Source organism: Cicer arietinum, chromosome 8 (assembly GCF_000331145.2).
Source record: "Cicer arietinum cultivar CDC Frontier isolate Library 1 chromosome 8, Cicar.CDCFrontier_v2.0, whole genome shotgun sequence".
Classification (NCBI taxonomy): Eukaryota; Viridiplantae; Streptophyta; class Magnoliopsida; order Fabales; family Fabaceae; genus Cicer; species Cicer arietinum.
In genome coordinates, this window is record NC_021167.2 from 24358626 (window position 1) to 24375515 (window position 16890).

At 28.8% G+C, this 16890-nt stretch overlaps 2 protein-coding genes and 1 pseudogene across 4 annotated transcripts; 1 reads left to right on the plus strand and 2 right to left on the minus strand.

Annotated features, from left to right (window-relative positions):
- Positions 1-1819: 1819 nt before the first annotated feature.
- Positions 1820-8208, minus strand: LOC101515322 (beta-glucosidase 12-like). Of its 2 annotated transcripts, XM_004514998.4 has the most exons (13): positions 7947-8208; positions 6790-6859; positions 6430-6488; positions 6154-6229; positions 5950-6027; positions 5778-5865; positions 5414-5669; positions 5208-5323; positions 4500-4717; positions 3780-3811; positions 3567-3669; positions 2820-2928; positions 1821-2269 (listed from the first exon to the last, which is right to left on the minus strand). In XM_004514998.4, the coding sequence occupies exons 1-13, from the start codon at positions 8103-8105 to the stop codon at positions 2074-2076; spliced, it is 1560 nt and encodes a 519-aa protein (XP_004515055.1). In that variant the 5' UTR covers positions 8106-8208; the 3' UTR covers positions 1821-2073. The 2 variants fall into 2 exon arrangements, with proteins under 2 accessions (XP_073220314.1, XP_004515055.1); XM_073364213.1 differs by lacking the exon at positions 6430-6488 and having other exon boundaries at positions 1820-2269; positions 7947-8088.
- Positions 8209-10475: 2267 nt separating this feature from the next.
- On the plus strand, positions 10476-11850 carry LOC101515647 (uncharacterized). Of its 2 annotated transcripts, none has more exons than XM_027330736.2 (2): positions 10476-10655; positions 11175-11850. In XM_027330736.2, exon 2 carries the CDS (start codon positions 11181-11183, stop codon positions 11577-11579), a length of 399 nt encoding a protein of 132 aa, XP_027186537.1. In that variant the 5' UTR covers positions 10476-10655; positions 11175-11180; the 3' UTR covers positions 11580-11850. The 2 variants fall into 2 exon arrangements, with proteins under 2 accessions (XP_027186537.1, XP_004515056.1); XM_004514999.4 differs by having other exon boundaries at positions 10484-10655; positions 11172-11850.
- Positions 11851-13662: 1812 nt separating this feature from the next.
- LOC101488613 (kunitz trypsin inhibitor 5-like) lies at positions 13663-14859 on the minus strand (annotated as a pseudogene).
- Positions 14860-16890: the final 2031 nt, after the last annotated feature.

The window sequence follows — 16890 nt, forward strand, 5'->3', positions numbered from 1 at the left end:
AATGAACAAGTAATGATAGCGTTACAAATTTTAGGAACACATGACAGACTAGCAACTTGTTAATTAACAACTACAATCAATACAAAATTGAACCTGCAAAATCAAGCACCAATAACAATTAAATAAAAACCAAACACCACAACTAAATTATCAATGATAAAGACACCTTGCTTATGATCAGAATATATAGAAAATGTGAACGCAATTACTGTCACAGTGAATTGTAAACACATGCATGCTTGCAAATTAGAGTTGCGCGCTTTCTCAACCAAAATAATATTTGAATGTAGAATTGCATATTGAAAGAACTGGTAAATCAGCGTAATCCATAGCAAAATCAGCGAAATCCATTGCAAAATCAAACTGGTAAAATTGCTAAGATACAACAATTATTAGAAAATTATCGGAGAAACGAACAAAAGTTCCAAATCAAACACAAATACACGAGAGATTAAATCAAAAACACAAATACAAATCCCTGAACAAACACTCAAATCGAACAAAGCAGAGTGAGATATTCAAGTGTCATTATAAATTACTGCTAGTTTTAGAAAATACATGAGAAAATAGGTAAGAAGCGGCGCAACACAACAATGACAGCGAGGTCGGGGAATAACTTTGATAGTGTGAATTGGAGCTGTGGTTGAAGATTGAGGGATCGATTTTGGGAGTGACGGTTTTGTGCGAATCAGACATCAATGTCGATGCAACAAGAAACACAATGGATATACGTAGATCGAAGAAGACACAAATCAATGAAAGACTGTTAAGTTCGGAAAGAGTAAGAAGCGGCACAACACAACAATGACAGCGAAGAAGACCCAAATCAATGAAGACCCAAATCAATGAAAGATGATTAAGTTCAGAGAGAGTGGAGCGTCGCAGATCATAGAGAAAAGTTGCATATCTGAGAGTGAAGGACAAAGAATATCGACCAAGAGTGATAATGTGATTTTGAAAGCAATAGACATCGAGTTGTTGGGTGAAAGCTATGGAGAATGAGATCTTGTTTTTGGAGAGACCGTGTGTTTTGAGAGAACGGAAACCCTATTCGCGAGTTTTGAGAAAAGGAGATAGTGTTTTTGAGAGAAGAATGTGAAACTGTTTCTATTGGAAAAAATAAAATAAAATATTTTAAAAAAAATATATTAAAATAACGTACTTTTATATTACCCATGGATAGTTTTTTATTTTAACCATAGAGAAATTGTGGTAAATGGAATACAAATTTTTTTACACAAATGTAGTGTCAGGTAGAATTCTTTTAACTTTACCTATGGAATAATCGTGGAAATTAATTTTAAAAAAAATTAATTTATTTTATAAAATAATAAGTAAGGCTTTTCTATAGGTAGTAAATAATTTACCTACGAACTCATATTCGTGAGTAATTGTCCGAACATTTTCTTGTAGGGATAATGATGTTTATATAACCAAATTAGAAAAACTAATTTTTAACTAGAGTACTGAAATTTCTCATTAGTTTGAAATCGAGATTAAATGGATATAAATTCACAAAATAGATTAAAATAAAATATAAAAATAAAAAGATGTTAATTACTCTCTCCATTTCATTATAATTGTCTTATTTGAATTGTGCACAATTCTTAGTAAAATAATTAATTATATTGATTTTAATATGATAAAATAATTTTTATTTACTAAAATAGTCTTATTAATAGTTATTAGTGAAATAATTATATGAATTGAAATACAATCAATAAAGATATATTAATAATAAAAATAAATAAATATAATTTCATCAATAATAAAAAAAAAGACAAATAATATGAAACAAATAAATATTTGAAATAAAAAGAAGATTAATAAATGCTTCTTATCATGTGCAATGTATCATACTTATTATTATTCAGTTTTTTCAATTCTTTCAAGCTTTCTTCTCGCCTAATCTATCTAAATTGGACTTTTATTTCTTCATCTTTACAAAATCAACTTATATCCTTTTAATGAATCTAGATCTTGAGACAATGTATCATACACATTAGGCCAAATTTGACATTGAACAGTATTGCTCATTGCAATCATATTTAGGATACAAATTAAGTTCATTTCTTAGCGCAAATCATCATAGTTAACTTTATTCCTTTGTAGGAAATTCCGGAACCAGATGGCTGATATTTTTGGATATCTTTTAAGACCATTTTTATAATCTACAAAGTTTATTCCAGTCCTCACCCTATAGCCTAATATCCATTCGAAGTCATCAAACAATGACCATGCAAAATATCCTTTTACATTCACACCGTCTCTGCCAAATTTCAAAGTATTACAAAATATTAAGGATATCGTAAAAATCTTATATAGAATAGAACAATTATACGAAAAATCAAGCTTAATTGTAATTTTGATCCTCTATTTTTACCAACTAGAAGATTCGGCCCTCCTATTTTAAAATTCGACAGTTTTAGTCCATCCCTCAAATATTTTAACTAAAAAAATGGTAATTTGATATACTTTAAACGACATGACATATAATCTTATGATATAGAATCATCTAGATATATTAATTATTTATATATTATTAAATAAATTACAAAGAAAAAGAATTTTTGAATATGAAACTGATGTTTTTTGATGATTTTATTGCAATTTCACGAGTATTAATTATTCAACATTATCATATTATATGTCATGTTATTGAAAATATGTTTCATCACCATTGTTTAGTTATAAAATCCGAGTGAGGGACCAAAATTGTTGGATTTTAAAATAGGGAGACCAATCGCGATTTGATAAAAATAGGATGACTAAAACTACAATTAAGTCAAAAATATATATTTGTATTCCGTAGCACATACCTGATTGCGGTTTGAAGATAATACAAATGATTATAATAGTAATCAATCCTGGGTGTATCTGCAAGGGCTTCTTCAAGTGAGAGTGTTGGATCATTTAACTCATCTATACCTATTCATAAATTAATTAATTATTATTCAAAAAAATCTCAATCATTAGAAAATGGTAGTTTTTTTCTCATACCCTCTTATATTTTCAAATACGCATTTGCATTAGTCAATCTAGACATATAAAATATACTTTAAGATTGACTAACCCTAACCAAAATTAGAGATCTTTGAGAAAACGTGAGAGAGAAAAGAAACTCACTTGAAAAATAACCAATGTAAATATGTAAAAATTACCTCCTTAACTTTAGTATAAAAAGTATATGAAACATTTACATAATCCCAGACATCAATACAATTTTGACCCTAATACATATATAGCAATAATAATTTAAGAAAATAAAAGTACTTTTTTTTATAGACAAATGTTATTTGTTAGTTAAATTAATATTATTTACATCTTGATCAATGTTTGAACTCTAGTCCGTCGACTCTTTTACTCTTAGCTCAAATTAGTTAAACTAGTTAATCCTCTAAAAAATAAAAGTAATTGAATGTATGTCAAACACCTTATATATATTTGATCTGACGTGTTCATAATACATTCATAAAAACTAAATTTGCACAAAGAAAAACAATCTTTATGAATAATTATTTACTTATTAGGTTGAAAGTAAAAAACAAAAACAATTGGTGTTTTACCATTTTCAGTTATGTAGATCAAAGGATTGTTGTACTTTGTTTTAGTATAGAGCAACAGGTCATGAATTCCCTTTGGATAAACTGACATCCATATTGAAGAAGTCTGCATTAATAAAGGTTCCCTTTTTTCATCAAACAAATAAGAATAAAAATAAACTAATTGAAGCATTGGTGTATGGTTGCAATAGCAATAAAATTAATTCACATAAATACCATTGGCCCAATAGGTTTTCCATTTCGTTCCCCTGTACAATAAAATTCAGTCAAGGAGTTAAGTAAATTTTGATTTCATCGATGATTTTAACTGTTATTCTCTCGAACGATTTGTTCTTTACTAAAATTTGTTAATCACTTGATTTCAAAATCACTTTATTGCAAGGTTGACTACATGAATCAAATGAGACTATAATACTCTATCATCTATTCCAAGATACTGGATTGGAATTAATATATAAGAGTAGCAATATAATTTGTGTTTATTATATAGCTAAGATGTGATTAGGTCTTTTATATACATTAAAATATGTTCCATTAATACAATATACTATTTCTATCCTTAAATATAAAATTCTCTTGAGTTTTTTTTTCTTATCTCCTTTTATAAGATTTATTTTAAATTTTCAACTGCATTAATTACTTTTTACTAACATATCTTTACTTATATTACTATTTTTTTTCTGCAACCTGTAGTAAATTATATTCTAATAAAAACATTAACTAGTTCTTTGTCCAGAAGGATAAACTTGTAAAATAATATCAATTATCAATAAATTTAATATTATATAGTAAACTTTCTTAATTTTCGTATATACTTACATTTAGAAACATATGTACAAGTTTCATTAATGGATAGTACTACTATCATTAAACCATGCCAAAAGTCTTATATTTAGAAACATATGTACTACTATCATTGAATTGAATGATACTTACTTGTAATAGTAACTTGAGAATCAGTGAGCAAGCTAGGCCTAGCATCACTTAGTTCAGGTGCATCTGTAGCATAATTTGAAGTGTAATAGTTTAATCCAAGAAAATCAAAGGAACATCTTACAAGCTTGGTTTCATGTTTAGAGAACTTTGGTAATCGACTTCCTACCAAAGACTTCATGGAACTTGGATAGTCTCCTATTGTCAATGGCTCTATAAACCTGAAATGTATTTTTCAAATAACTTGTCCTAACATTATTGTCTATAAAAACAAATCATAACTAAAAACAACTCAATAATGTGTCTTAAAAAACCAATTAAGCAATATCGTAATTGAAACACTAAGGTAATTTCTAGGGTTATACATAGACAACTTAAACTTATACTTTGCTGTTGCAATTGAGGTAATAGACCGCAATTTAAAATCATGAATAAAACTTGATCGAATTCCGTCAAAGAAAAACTTAACAAAGAGAATTTGTAATTTAAGAACTACCATGTTGCAACTGCAAAGCATTCAACAATATAGTGCAAGTGGTCTAATAAAGTCGTGTGAATTTTAAGTGGTTACGAAATCATTTCACATTTTTATAATCTTGAATATTCTACTTATATGGTTAAGATTTACACATCTCATTGGCATATAAAAATAGTACATCCTTACTATAGTTGAGTTGTGCATATAAATTTAGGTTCATAAAAGCTCTTTACCATCCAAGTATGAAATCAACGGCTCGTTGAGCCGCGCGATGATCCGATTCTGTATCATGGAGTGGCACCATCCAGTCACACGACAGTGTTATCCCTATTATACCCATTTGAGATGCCTAGTAATAAAAAAAATTATTAACTTAAGAAATTTTAGATTTTGTTTTTATCAAAATAAAATAAAATAAAAAAATATTATAAAGTGAAACCTGATACTTGGTCTTGTAGACTTTGACAGCAGTTGCATGAGCAAGTAACTCATTGTGAGCAACGATATAGGGTTCAATGGCCGAATCACCACTGTTGCAATTTTGGTTTTGCCATGGTGAACATCGTCCAGGTGCTGACCTTCCATCAGCATAACCATATTTGCTAAAAGTCCATGGCTCGTTCAATGTAATCCAATGTTTCACTCTGTCTCCAAATTCCTTAAAACAAAGCTCTGCATAATCTCGAAAATCATTCCTGGATATATCGATAAAAATAGGAAAAAAAATAAAAAAGACAGTAAATTCAAATGATGGTCAACAAAATAGTGTATGATTATTATCAAGTATAAGATATGTGAAATACACTATATTATGACTTAAAAATCCACCATATTCGTCATCAAGTGTTTGAGGAAGATCCCAATGAAAAAGGGTCACAAACGGCTGAATTCCTGCATTGACAAAAGCATTTAAACTACAATAACTAAGTTTTTGACCAAAATTAGTAAAACCAAAATTAACCAAGTATATAAAACCTTTGTCTAGAAGTTCATTGATGAGATTGTTGTAATAATTAATCCCTTCCATGTTGACACCTCTACTAAGCTTTCCTTCTGAAATAAGCCAATGAATATAACATTTAAAGAAATAGTCACTCATTTGATAAAATAAACTTTTTCATTGGAATGATTATTGAAAACTAAATTAATTAAAAAAATTCTCAATTTCTTGTTTCTTACTTGGCAATATTCTTGACCAAGAGATGGAGAATCTATAAGCATCCATGTTTATATCCTTCATGATCTCAACATCTTCCTGCATTATATCAGTAATGTTCATAGAAGAATCTCAATTATGCTTTAGCGTCACTCTTATTTTACACGACCTGGACTCAAACACAAGTGAAGAAGAAAAAAATACGAACATAATAACTAATTACTAACTTTGACTATTTAAAAAAAAAAATACACGAGTTCAAACATCATATAAATATGTGTCAGATCATAGTATCGAACCTTATATCGATGATATTCATCGATGGCTACGTCTCCGCTACTTCTATCCAATATCTTTTCTGTCAAATTTAGCAGCAGAAATATGATACATTACAGTCTATAACTAGAGAAATCTCAAATGAATATAATAATTCATATTGACTAAATCAATTATTTTGTATTCTTTGTGGTAATGTTTTGTTTTCACTGTATAAATACATTTTGCATATGAAAATAAGTTATGACTTGCATGTAAAGATGTTGGAAATGCAAATTAAGTAACTGATTTTGTTTAATGGACAAAAATTGTTGACTAAACCTTATAGTTAAATCTAAAAGCCAATTATTTAAAATTTAAAAGACAATTATAAGTGTGTAGACCTGGATAATTATGAGTATAAGTATCCCATATACTTGGTCCTCTGCCACCAACATTTGCTGCACCTTCAAACTGCAAAAAATATTGCTCAAAAGTATAAATATATGGCAAGTTATTTTGTAGTAAAGTGACAAAAATGACACTTTTACGGTTGTTTCTAAATGAATTTTTATTTAAATTTATGTCATTTTCGTCATTTCCAACTTCCACTTATTTTACACCTCTCAAATCATTTTATAAAGTTTGATTAGAGTCAATCTCAACACGGTTTTCTTTTCTTATTGATTTCGTCAAATTCGTTCATTTGGTTGTGGTTTCGTTGAATAGTACATAGGGAAAGTGGAGATCTTGTTAATCTATTTATGTGTGTCATTAATTAGATGACGAGGTATTTGACTACCTTAAGAAAGTCATAGTTACTCTTATGTTTGGTTGAATTTCTTCACTTTAACATTCCAAACATTGGGTAGAAATCATATTGCATTAACATTCGCATGAACTATCGTAATGTTTTGTTTTAATTAAACAACTGCATTCCCTTGTCCATACTATTTCTGAGTTGATTGTTCAATGTTCGGGAAAATAGTCCAATTCCTTATCTATCGACACGCGACAATCCGCTCATGAGATCCCCGTGTCTAACCCTCAAAGCCAATCATTTTCCCAAGATTAAAAATCTATTTCTCCCATTTCCAATTGTTTCATCGATAGAACAAAGCTCTTAAATAAATAAAAACCATGGAAATTTTTTTGGGTACATCATATTACAATATAAACATTAATTTAAAGAGTTATCTAAAAATTTAACAAATTTCATGTGTATAAATAGTAATTATAAAAAAAACAATTCATGTTATGGTTTACAATTTGGCATAAAAAGTAAATTTAACTTCATGGATTTCTTGTCAAATAAATAAGATGAAATATTTTGAGTACATCTCTATTCATGTATGTCTTTGTCAATTTTGTGTTATGTGATAGAGAATTTTGACATACATAAAATTAAATTTTTTGCTATGAATTTTTTGACAAGAATCGAAAATATGGATGTGTTATGTAAAAATAATAACACCACTCTGAAAAAAATACATAAGTAATAGCATCAAAAAGACAATAATAAAGATAAAAATAAAAATAAAAATTGAAAAAATTGGAGTACCTGATAAGCTGATGATGCTGTACCAAAAATGAAACCGTCAGGAAAACTGCTCCGGTTGAGGGGCGGATTAAAACCGTCGGTGAATATGGAAGCAGCTTCAATGATAATATCAAAAATCAGCACAAAACTAGCAACAAGAAAAAGATTATTTAACGCCATAAATAACTATGGATCAACAGATTTTCTTTACTTCAATGAATATTGTATTGTTTGGGATCAATAAATACATTGCAAATGGAATGCTTGATTGGAATTGGGATCAAAAGATAATTTAGATATATTCCATGTGAATGTCATGCGTCATTAAATTAACAATTTTATCAAAATGTATACAGGGACACGTCCTCTGCTTTCTTTTCATAATCATTTTTAAAAGTTTTCTTTCTTTTTAAATAAATTTTTTATGTTTGAAAATAATCTTATTTAAAATGTGTTAAATATCATACATAAATAACTCTTTTGGCTGAATTTCCATGCATTGTAAAAATCTAGCAGCCCCTTATTGTGCCCAACCACAATTGGTTGAAGAGATTTTATTTATAACAGTATTAAATATCTTAATTTATTCAATAAAATTATTACAAGGATGTATATTAAAAAAATAAAAATAAACTTGTACGAATATATGAAGTTAGTCTTCCACTTAGAATTGTCATTTGTAGTAAAATTATACGGTTTATATTTTAATTAATCTAAATAATATATTTAAAATTGAACGATTTAAATCACACAATTAATTTTATATAATAAAAAGATCCCAATAGTTGATTTTAATCAGATAATTGAAAATTATAATTACATTACACATTTATAATACATAATTTAATTTTGTCTTCCACATCATCAATAATTTAACACAAATTTTGAAATATCAAAGTAATATTGAGTGGTGTTTGAACCAAATTATTTAAAATCTTATTTTGGCAATAGTTTTAGTCTTTCATAATCAGTCAATTAATAAACTTAAAAAAAAAAAAAAAACCCATTCAATATCCAATACAAATGAAATTACAAAGAAAACAAAATAAAATAAAATAAAACTATTTGACTCTTACAAACTCTTATAACTCTTTAAGTTTAAATCAATTTTCACTTAAATTTTTAATTTTCATTTTTTTCTAATTTGATCATTTATATTACATTTGTGTTTGTAATATTAACATTTAACTTTCAAAACTTATATATTAAATTAGTGATCTATTATAACAGTGTTTTGATATAGTAAATTCAAATCTTGTTTGATATGAAGAGAAAAAAAAAACAACTTAACAAATTTAAGTGAGAATTAAGTTAAATTTAAAAAACTATGTATGTATTCTTAGATAAAGTTGTTGGTTTCTTCATCTTCTTCATAAACAGAAATTAAGCTCAAAAATCTTGATCAAATTCTTCATCTTGATCAATATCTTTATTTTCTTCAAACTCCAAAAACTTTATTTTCTTCAAACCCCAAAAACTCTCGACCACTTCATCTTCTTTAAACTACAAAATTTTCAATAACTTCATTTGTTTTATCAAATCTTCTACTCTTCCATTACTTTTTTCCTTTTCCCCCAATTTAAAAATTTTGGATTTGTTTCCATCACCTACAATTCATTTCATTTGATTTGAATCACATGATAAAAAGTCAAAGCGAATTTATATTGATTTTATTTGTTAGAGGATGTTGGTGGTTTTTCTAATGTTGAGATTTTTTTGAGTTTGAAGAAGATGAAGTTGGGGTATGAAGATGGTAAAGAAGATGAAAATTATTTCATTTTCTAGACTTAATTTCTGATTAATGATTTTAATTTTTAAGCAAAAATTATTTTTTAAGATTAATTTAATTTTCATCTAAATCCTTTAAGTTATTTTTTTCTCCTATTAAATAATAATTTGAATTTGCCACGTCAATTCTTTTATAACACATAACCGTCTTAACAACTACTTAATCTTTTTTTTAATAGAAATTTTTAAAAATATCACAACATCCACTGTTTGAGACTCATAGAGTAACATTGCAAATAGAGTATAGCATAAAGGTCCAAATCAAAGAAGGTTTATTTTCAATATTGAATTGAAGTTAGAAATTAAGATTGATTAATATGAAATATAATATAATTGAAAATAGGTAACCGATCGATAAGATTGATTAATATGAAATATAATATAATTAAGAGAAAATAACTCGATTATTTAATAGTTTAGTATAAAAAAAATTAAAAAAATTTATGATAAAAAAATGTGTATTTTTAAAATGACACAAATGTTCTTGAAAAATATATATATTACTTTTAGTCATATCATAATTTTGATTGTATCTTACTTTTAGTCATATCTAATTTTACTTAAGAACATTTATGTAGTTTTAAAAATACACATGTTGTTTTTAATTATATCATATTTTTATCTGCACTAATAATGTAAAATTATTATAAACTGTCATCCAATAAGATTTGACAATTAAAAATCCCAACTGGTAACTAATCATATTAAAAATCCACATTTTTTTTTTCCGAAGAGGCTTGCGCACGCAACATTTACTGAAATGAAAAATAAACAAATTTTAATTCAATAAAATTAAAAACCCTAAAAACAACAAAAACTCATCACCTCCATCAAATCAAAGCTACCTCCTTGTAGTAGCATCAGACACCACAAATTGAAGTTTCACCACTGATCTCACAACCGGAGTTACTCGTCGGCCGCCACTAACACTGACTAAATCAGGTTTCCCTTTTTTTTTATATAATTTTAATTTTTCATATTTTCTTCCCTTCTCCTGCTGCTCGTTCGAAAATGCGATTCCACCGCGATTTGCGGCCGCCATTGACATTATAGATAGAGAAGACTGTTATCGTGTTCTTATAGTTTCAGCCTTCTTAACTTAATAACTTGTTCTCTATAATCTCCACAATTTAATAGTTTTTTTTTTTATTTAGAAATTTAAGTCTTAAAGAGCTTTTTGTTAGGGACAAATGTAGTAATTCAATTTGATTGTATCCTAATTATTTAGAAAGTGTTTAATTTAAATTTATAAAAATCCAATGTGATTGAATGTGATTGAAGCACCTACACAAGAGACATAGGTAATAATTTAAGAAAATGAATGTGATTGAATGGAATGATGCAATGCAATTGCGGTTGCAGTGGTTTCGAAAACCTTGACGATGTTGAGGTTGCAATTGTGGTCGTGTACCAATTTTGTTTACTTTGTTACTCCCTGAAGTGAAAAACTTGTTTCAGAAGGAAGTCATGGCAATGAACAATGTTCGGTCTGTTAGATGCATTCTTAGCAGCACCAAAGAGGCAGTTAAGGTTGCGTGCCAGAGAACTTACGCAACTGGTAAAGCAAAGAAAGGATCTAAAGGTGGTGGAACCGCAGATGGACCGAAAGCTTCGTCTCTCAGCAAAGAAATCAAGTCGACTACTGTCGTAGGTGCCAACATTCTCAAGGAAGGAACTGATCCAAAAATATTGCCTTACTCCGAATACCCTGACTGGTTGTGGCATCTGCTTGATAAACGCCCTGCACTAAGTGAGTTACGTAGGAAGAATCTCGAAGCACTACCTTATGAAGATCTAAAACGTTATGTTAAGCTTGATAATCGAGCCAGGATCAAGGAGAATAACTCTCTCAAGGCTAAGAACTAATTCAATGTGGAAAAGAGAATTAGTCTGAGGGTAGGACGTTTAAAGAACAAACAGTGTCAAGGTATTTCATTTTCCAGATTTTGTGGTTCTCAGTCTTGTAAGATTTCTTTGAGTAATAATAGATTTATATGTTTGTGAATTGTTGAATAGCGCTAAAACCAAATTTTTGCTTGGTTTAGTACTTTTGTTTTCCCCCCACTACTATTCAGTTTGTTTTTCCCTTGGTTACATTTGTTGATTAAATAGAACATTGTCACTGTTTTTTGCCTTACCTTTTTAAATTTGATTAGCCCTGTATTACTATGTTGGTTGAAGAGGATTCGTATTCTTATTTAAACAAACGAATGAATTTCCCTAATGGCAATTGCACAAATTATTTTGCTTATATTCAAGGATCACTTGTGTGACTGAATATTTGGATAAATTTCCTCATTAGAATTGAATATCTTTTACATTGAAACAACTTATTTGTAGAGTTCATATTTTTATTTTCATTTATATTTTTCTGATAGAAGAAGTGCAATGAGATTTGTTATGATTTCCATTTTTTCCACCATATGATTCATGTTACAAAAATGATATATTATATTATATTAGTTTGAGAAACTGAATGTGAATTCAAATTTGTATTGCTTCTTACATGAGCCATCCCTAGTTTTGACATTGCTATCTGTGTAATCTACCATCTCTTGCCCTCCAGAGCTAAGAAGATGGGTAATTTAAATAATCACTTTTTTGAAGGTTCATTAGTTCATTGAAAAATTGATATGCTATTTTCCTTTATTGTCATTGAATTGGTGGGGCTCTCTGTTTAGGATTAGTCTTGTAGGAAAATGAGTCTGGTGAATTCTTTAATTGCTCTATAACTAATACAGTAGTAGATATACATATGGACATAATGATTATGGATTGTTGTTGTTATAAAATATTACATCCTCATTCACCTTGAGTAGTCATTTCAACCTAATGAGAAAATATTATGCTTATTGATATTATTGTCCTATCTACATGTTAAATTCTATAGTCTGTGGAGCATGCACCCATAAAAGGTGGCACTGTGCATAATCATATTGGGATTATGTGCAATTAGGAATCACATATTTAACGCAATCTCACAATCTGAAACGTTAGATCAAGATTGGAGGATCCATGTTCCGGTTTTTGTAAATTGGAGCTAAAATACAAAGCCAGAACATTGGTTGTTTGATCTTGACTTAACAGTTAAGATCGGTGATTGTGTGAATGGATAGGATCAAAATCTATGTATTTTCATATCCCATCAAAGCAAGAAAGAGACTAGCATAGATGAAATCAAGTTACTATAATATATGAAAGTTGAGAAAGGTGGTGATGAAATTGATAGCGAGGATAGATTTGAAGGTAAATGACGATGAAAAGATAGATGGACAGTTTCAAGTTGAATTAAAGGGTTAGTGGTGTTAATGTTAATATTATGGGTTCATGGATCTAAAGTCTATTTGGGTGAGTTGAGATGAAGGTAAATAAGAACAAAAGCGAGTGGTGAGATCTGAATTGTCTAAATAGACTGTCGGTTTTGGTGCAATGAGAATAACTTTGTAGTCATAGTTTAGAAACAATTTAGTCCCACGAAGGTAGTTTGGTTGGTGGTTAAGGGATGTTGAAAGAGTTTCAAGTAGGAGGTCTCAAATTCGATCATGTTATCACGAAAACTAACATAATTTAACTAATTACTAACATTTGCCTATAAAAAAATAACGTAGAAACAATTTGATTGTTCTTAGACATGGGTTGAGATAGCTCATGCCAGCCATTGAAGGAAAGGCATATGAGAAACCGGGAGACCTTCTGAGTTCAGTCATCAATAGTTTGGGTATAAGCAGAACAAACCAAGGAAGGCTAGTGTGAATGGTGAATATTGTTTATTTAGAGAAGAAAATGGTTTTTATTTTTAGTTAAAAGTTTAAATGAGGTGGATCTTGTGATTCATTGGAGTGAGGGAAAATTTTAAAACTCAAAGAACACCGACTGATATATATACTGACAAAAAATATGAAGAAGAATATGTAGTATAAAAAAAATGAACAAAATACAAAACTATCACTTCTTGAAATTGTGTTTTATATAATATATGGGAAAGTAGACCAGATTGTAAGAGAAGAGTATGTAGTATCTTATTTTATTTGTTTATTAATTTTATACTAATCAAATTCAATTCTGAAAACATTATCAATAATGTAAAAAGTGAAAAATACATATTACACAATTTGGTCATGTATTGAAAATGCTTCAAGCAGATGGTTGAAACCTAACTTTGTATGGCACATCAGTAAGAGCCACACGCTGGTTCCCAGTACTATCCACAAACAACCCAACATTCCTGCACAAGGGGCTTGCAAAAATTGCAAACTGTAGGGCAAAACACAAGCTTATAGTCATCTTCATACTTCTCAATCTTGAACCAATTGCTAATGGTGTCCTTGCCAGGATTTCCCACAACTCCACCGGTAGTCACAAACCATTGTCCAGTTGAAGAATCAAAATCATCAAGCCTCCATACAGTGGATTCTTTACATATTATATCAATGGAAGTCTTAATATTTAGATCAGTGGAAACCCTAATAACACCTTTTTTAGGGTTAACAGGTGTAAATGTTACTCCCTGACCTTGAAAACCCTCAACCACTATAACATTAACCGGACATGTCTCGTTGGGTGATCTTGCTACAAGAACAAAACCATTATCAACAACACATGGCCCACGACCGTCACATGGAGTTGTTGGAACTGGTCGAATGTAGTAGTCTGCTCCGACTCAAACCTTATTACCTTTTGTGTCAACCACTTGCTCGGGTGAAGCATCAGCTTCTCCGAAAAAGGGTTGGGTAGACAAGGCGAAGAGAAGTACAAATGATAAGAATATGGATTTCATGTTTAACTTATACTCTTGCTTCAAATGTGTCTATGTAAATTTGTATTCATGGGAGTTTGAAGATGTTAAAGGATTTATAGCTGATTTTGTGATCTCAGTCTATGGATTCAAATGATTTTATATATTAAAAAATTGAAATCAAGGTCAATGATTTTTGCCAACTCATAGAGTTTCCTTGCTAATGGATTGTGTTGGAAGTTGTGGTTCTTTACTTTAACAAGCATGACACAAAATAAACAAATTGGTTTGTAATTCAGGTTGCCAAATTTGAAGCAGCTTTAACATATATGTATCACTCATGACTTGCTTAAGGGTGAGTGAGAACATAGAATTAGAAATTGAGTAGTCTAACCCTTGATCTGGTTCTGTGGACACGTCAATTGAAAGTTTGAAACCACTTGTTTATAATATATCCTAACTAGATTTCCTAGTCAATTCTTTGGTATAAATAAACATATTTTTTTCTTCTTTGAAAAGCAAATACTGAGATCATAATTCATAGCCCATAGGTGAGCAAATATTGAAAAGTAAAAGTCAGAGTTCTTAATTCTGCCAGAAACCATAGGTAAGCTAAGATATTTCCGAAGGTGATTGTGATGGTTGAAATGTACAATAGATTCAAATTATCTACCTTGACCCTAAAAGTTTTTCTTGTCTCAAGTCTCTCTTAAATTTTTTTTTACTTAAGAAATCAACGATATTCATTCATTTAAATTAATAAAATATATCGATATAACATAAACTCATAGTCGCTAAAATTAAAGATGATGAATTCAGGAATAGTCTCGCCACTTAAGTTAATAGCACAAACAACAACAAAGCACAAAATGACAACATGAATATAAATATGTAAATGTTGACGACGTCAAAGTAATTGATTGAAATTGTAATAGATTGAAACTATTCTATGAATCTGAATCAAATAGTACTCCTCTGCTTCATATATATATATATATATATATATATATATATATTAAAATATTATACTATTGAAAAGCAAAAATCAGAGTTCTTAATTCTACCAGAAAGCATAGGTAAGCTAAGATATTTCCCAAGGTGAGTGTGATGGTTGAAATGCACAATAGATTCAAATTATCTACCTTGACCCTAAAAGTTTTTCCTGTCTCAAGTCTCTCTTAATTTCTTTTTTATTTAAGAAAAAAATATTCATTCGTTCAAATTGATAAAATATATCAATATAATATAAATTTATAGTCGCTAAAACTAAAAATGATGAATTCCGGAATAATCTCACCACACTGAAGTTAATAGCACAAATTGGCAACATGTATATAAATATATAATGTTGACAACGTGAATTCATCGATTGAAATTGTAATAGATTGAAACTACTCTATCAATTTGAATCAAACAAACACCGCAACTAAACGAAAAAAATCAAAAAACGTCACAACAATACCATGAACAAAATAATATCACTATCGAACAATAAAATTACAAACAAACAAAAAAAACGAAAGTTTCTTAATCGTTAATAGTACTCCCTCTGTTTTAAAATAATATATATATATATTAAAACTTTCTTATCACGCTATTGTTTAACTCCTCACTCTCAACCATCAAACATGCCTTATATATAACCTCTCGTGCAAATATATTAACATGGAGATATAATCCGAATAAAATAAATAATGTTATACTAAAATAAATTAAAACAACATCTATTTATGAGAACATTTTATTTCTGAATCCCAAAAAAATAAATGGAATAGAAAGAGTACTATATATATATATATATATATTATAATGAGGTGTTGCTTTTCAAGAGCAACTCACTTTTAAAGCAATATGTGATTACTTTTCTGATTAGTGAAAGAAAAGAGTATCGCTTTCTTTCACCTGTTGCAATCTGAACTAGCGTTTACTTTAATGAACTTTGAAATACTTATTATTTGTTTTGTTTTTTGTACCTTCTTATTTGTGCATATCTATATTAGTTTTGTCAAATAGCGGCTATGAAAGTACTATGGCGATATAGTATACTCGAATTTAACACATATGTTTTTTGTGATCTGTGTATATTGTATATCTTGTAAAATAGTTAATGGTCCTTTGTGCATCAAGTATATATGATGGATGTGCTAAAAGGGTTGTGAATGTTGAATATTGCTTTACATGTTGCTTGGTGAAGGAAAATTATTTGGTTCAGACTTCAATTGATGTTGATCCTTGATAGTATTTAGTACTATTTTAATCTTGAAGTACAACTTTAACTTTTTAATTAAAAACACTCAAATGAGATGATTTTAGTCTCTTACATCTTCATTAATGATTTTGAGTTTCAACTTAACAAATAAATATCCAATAACATTAAAAATCTTATTCATTCATTTTTTTCACAGTTTTATTTTATTATTTTCTGCCAATTTGTTTATTCTA

Excerpts from the sequence above, each read along its gene's own strand:
- LOC101515322 (XM_004514998.4), bottom strand. The coding sequence starts at position 8,105 with ATGGCGTTAAATAATCTTTTTCTTGTTGCTAGTTTTGTGCTGATTTTT. Across the intron at positions 6,028-6,153 it reads TTGGTCAAGAATATTGCCAA|AAGGAAAGCTTAGTAGAGGT; the intron begins GTAAGAAACAAG and ends GGCTTATTTCAG. Across the intron at positions 5,866-5,949 it reads CAATGAACTTCTAGACAAAG|GAATTCAGCCGTTTGTGACC; the intron begins GTTTTATATACT and ends TTGTCAATGCAG.
- LOC101515647 (XM_027330736.2), top strand. The coding sequence starts at position 11,181 with ATGGCAATGAACAATGTTCGGTCTGTTAGATGCATTCTTAGCAGCACC.